The sequence below is a fragment of the Lathyrus oleraceus genome, chromosome 5 (assembly GCF_024323335.1).
Source record: "Lathyrus oleraceus cultivar Zhongwan6 chromosome 5, CAAS_Psat_ZW6_1.0, whole genome shotgun sequence".
In the NCBI taxonomy this organism is placed as follows: Eukaryota; Viridiplantae; Streptophyta; class Magnoliopsida; order Fabales; family Fabaceae; genus Lathyrus; species Lathyrus oleraceus.
Window position 1 is genome coordinate 109779137 of NC_066583.1, and position 4331 is coordinate 109783467.

Genomic DNA, 4331 nt, shown 5'->3' on the forward strand with positions numbered 1-4331 from the left:
TAACCCGTTTATGCATTCCCTTCTATAAAAAAAATACCAAAGTCAGTAATAGCTTGAATGTATCTCAGTATTTGCTTAACTACTAGCATGAACGTCTCCATTGGATTAGACATGAATCTGCTTATGAGGCAAACAATGTACATTATATCTGGCCTTGTTACTATCATGTACATTAAGCTTCCCATGATCTGCTTGAACAAGGTTTCATTTTCCTTTACTTTGTTCTCCTCTTTTGACAACTTATTTCCAAGAACTATAGGATTTCTTACTCCATTACAGTTTCTCAACCCGAACTTCTCAAGTATTTCACACGCATATCCTTTTTGGTTGATGTAGATGCCATTGACACCTCGATGAACTTCCACCCCCAAAAAGTATTTCATCTCTCCAAGATTAGTCATCTCAAACTCGGTTTACATTGAGCTTTTAAAATCTTACGCCATGAATAAACGTTACTTGTAAACATAAGATCATCAACATAGAGACTTACAATCAGAATTTTGTTATGTTCATGTTTCTTTACAAATAAAGTATGATCATTGTAGTTCCTTTTGAATCCCTCTTTGATGAAATAACCTTCAATATTACTAAACCATGCCCTTGGGGCTTATTTCAAGCCGTAAAGAGCTTTGTTTAGTTTGTACACCTTGTTCTCCAATGCAACCACCATTCAGATAGTGTCCCATCTTGCTACAAGTGCAAATACTTCATCGTAATCAATCCCTTTTTCTTGCAAAAACCCTTTGGCCACCAGTCATGCCTTACACTTGTCAGTCTCTCCATTTTCATTCAATTTAGTTCGATACATCCATTTTACTCCTATTATTTTCTCCATTTTTTTAATTCACTGCTTGTTCATAAAACAAAAGGATTAGCGGATATATAAAAAGCAAAATTTTGTACCTCATCTTCAGAGAGTCTTTCTCCACTTGTGTAATCATCTAGATATGTTGGAGCCTTTCGTTCTCGTACAAGTGTGATTTCTGCATCAACACCAGAAGTGGTATTTCCATCTATTGTATATGAACTTAAGGACGTTGTTGCATCACTAGAGGTGATATTCTCATCTATTGTACCCCCTTCGTCTAAATTTTCTTCTTCCTCTTCTTCACTTTCTTCATCTTGATTGAAGGTTTCCTCATAAGATTCACTTCAATCAAGTATATCCCTTGTCTCTTATTTTGTGCTCTCTCATTCCCATCCTTCATTTTCTTCAAAATCACATCTCTATTGATAGTGATTTTTTTGGTAAAAGGATTGATCATTTTTTAACCTTTGGACTCTTCACTGTAGCCAATAAGAACCTGCTTTTGGCTTATGCATCTAATTTTAATCTCTTTACATATGGTATTTGCACATTTCCAACACACCCAAACACTTTGAAGCAATCATCTCACCATATTGAGGATAGTACGGTTTTTCGCTTCGAAATTCTGTTTTTCTGAGGTGTATATGTTGTAGTGAGTTGTCTTCTTATGCCTTGTATTTTGCAAAATTCTGAGAATTCTTTAGAGTTGAATTCTCCTCCTCTATTTGTTCTTAAACTGCACATTGATAAACCACGCTCTTTCTCCACCATTATTTTGAAAATTTTGAAAGTCACAAAAGCTTCACTTTTCTAATTTAGAAAATAAACCCACAGTTTTCGACTATACTCATCTATAAGTGTTAATATGCACATATTTTTACTGTACGAAGCAGGAAAAATATGACCACATATGTCGGAGTGTATGAGCTGCAACTTCTTTGTTGCTCTCCAATTTCTCTTCTTTGGTATAACTTTTCTTTGTTGTTTTCCCAACATGCATGTTGTACACCTTTTTGTTGGAATTTTGATGTCTGGCAGCCCTCAAACCATCCATTTACTGTGAAGCAAAATGAGATTTTTATAGCTCAAGTGCCCATATCTTTTGTGCCAAATTTTACTTGACTCTTTAATTTGTACGTTGAAGCAGGAAGGCGATTTTATGAAAATGATAGCAATAATAACAAACATTTTATTTGTTGTCATTATGCCTTCACTATAACACCATGGATCAAATGATACAACTTGCAAACTCCATTTTTGATAATAATGGTGATGCCTCACTCTTGTAATTGACCTATACTGAGCAGGTTATTGCATAATTCAGGTACATGTTGGTGATTTTAGTATCACCCATGATTTTAGTAGTAATGAGATTTACTATAGGCCGATGCAATTATGCGTTAAAGCTTGGAAACGAGTTAGGAGTAGTGCGGAGTGCACGCTCGTAGAGCCAACGTGTAATTGACTGCAAGTAATTGAAAACGGGGTTCCAAGGGGCGTAGCCCCTGGCGGGGTGCGGGGCAGCGCCCCGCTGGGGTTCCAAGGGGCGAAGCCCCTGGCGGGGTGCGGGGCAGCGCCCCGAAGAAAATTTTCTTTTGAACGTTTGAACCTTCCCAGCCGTTATTACCGTTTTTCTTGAAAAGGTATGACTTTTCGTTTTCAATTTTCGTTCTCCTATAAAAGGGGGAAATCTGGCCTCGGTTTAGGGTTACACACAAAAACCATTCTACGTTCCAGAATCTTTCTTTTGCCAGAAACATTCTTTCTTCAAGAATTATCCCCACAAAGATTTCGTGAACCCAGGCATAAATAGGGTCGAAATACTTTGTTCGGAAAGTGAACGAACACGATTCTTCGAAGATTATCCAGGATTATCAATTAATTATCTAACAGTACATAGACAACATCACTTACAGTACGAGTTTGGCCTCCAACTTCTAGTTTGATTCTTCCTTTCCCCATCACCATTAGCTTGGAATCATTTTCGAGTTTTATAAAATGCTTAAATGTTTCATTAAGTTATGTGAACCACTCTTTGTTTCCTGACATATGGTTCGAACATACGGAATCAAGAAATCAGATCCCTTCCCTTTTGCCTTCCTTAAGATTAGCCTACGTCATTAACAATATTTCATCTTTAGCATCGATCTCGACATAGTGAGCCCGCTTCTTTGAACTACGACATTCATACTGAAAATGCCCTAAACTATGACATTTAAAGCATTCAACAGCAGATTTGTCAAAGAATTGCCTGCCCCCGCCTCTTCGTTGACCCCTAAATGTGTCTTTGCCTCGTCCATCTCGCTCTTCATTTGTAACTTTTAATGCTTGAGTTTCTTCTAACAATGATTTCATCCTTTTTTCATGAATTAAAATGCTACTTTTTAGTTCATCCACAATTAAAATATCAACATTATTTGATTCTTCAATCGAACTTACCACATAGTTGAATTTTGTATCTAAGGATCGAAGAATTTTCCCTGTGATATCAGCTTCTTTGAGACTCTCACAGCATGCTTTCATCCTCTTGGCAATTAAAAGTGTTCTTACAAAATAGGCATTGATAGTTTCCCCTTCTTTCATCTTCAGAATTTCGAATTCAGTTCTTAGGGTTTGGAGTTGTGCTTTCTTAACTCTTGATGACCCCTTAAACTTCTGCTTCATTGAATCTCAAATTTGCTTGGAAGTATCATCGTTCAGAATGGTTTCCATATTTTCTCGATCTATGGCTTGATAGAGGTAATTTTTCACCTTCTTGTCTTTCAATTATTGTTCTGCCATAACCTTGTTTTCTACTTCTGATGGATCTCTTCCTGCTGGAATCTCAGTTATTCCATCTTCTACTAGGTTTCATTATTCCTTTGAACGAAGGGAATTCTCCATTAATTTTGCCAAGTTTTCATAGAAGCCATCAAATTTTGGGATGGTTGGTTGCACAAAGCTACCATTGTTGCTACTTTCTGTCATCTTTCTTTACACTCTTCTCATGTGTTTCTCTCACATTATTCTCACGTGTTTCTCTCTCAATCAAAACTTTTTGATAAAGCTCTAATGCCAATTGATAACTATTGAACAAAATAAATTATTTGCAGCAAGATGCAAAAGATATTTGTTATTAATAGAAGAATAACCATGACTTTAAATAGCCTTACAATTAACAGAAAGTACAAGAAAAAAAAGCTAACTTCTCCTTATAATTAGGAAGGACTGGATTACAACAAAAGACTAATTCAAATTTAAACAAACTTCTACTTCTAACATTTAGGAACTTTATTAGCAACCAGAAGAACTACTTCTAAAACACGTGACTCTTAACAATGAAAGTCTCTAGTAGTCACTATATTTTAATCATTTTTTGACACTTTATTTTTAATGCTTTAAAAAAAAAATTTCTCCTAATTTGTTATTATGAAGCATCACCATCAACATTGATGATGTGAAAGTGATGTGACATAACCCTTCAATTTGAACAGATTTTACCTAAAAAAATTTATTACTCCTTATGTCTTACAATTATCGTTGT

At 35.6% G+C, this 4331-nt stretch overlaps 1 protein-coding gene across 1 annotated transcript; it reads right to left on the reverse strand.

The window, feature by feature from the left end:
* Nucleotides 1-2920: 2920 nt before the first annotated feature.
* On the reverse strand, nucleotides 2921-3472 carry LOC127079050 (uncharacterized). The gene has a single exon (XM_051019462.1). It carries the CDS (start codon nucleotides 3470-3472, stop codon nucleotides 2921-2923), a length of 552 nt encoding a protein of 183 aa, XP_050875419.1.
* Between the last annotated feature and the right edge of the window lie 859 nt (nucleotides 3473-4331).

Coding starts and splice junctions, on each gene's coding strand:
- LOC127079050 (XM_051019462.1), bottom strand. CDS start 3,472: ATGAAGCAGAAGTTTAAGGGGTCATCAAGAGTTAAGAAAGCACAACTC.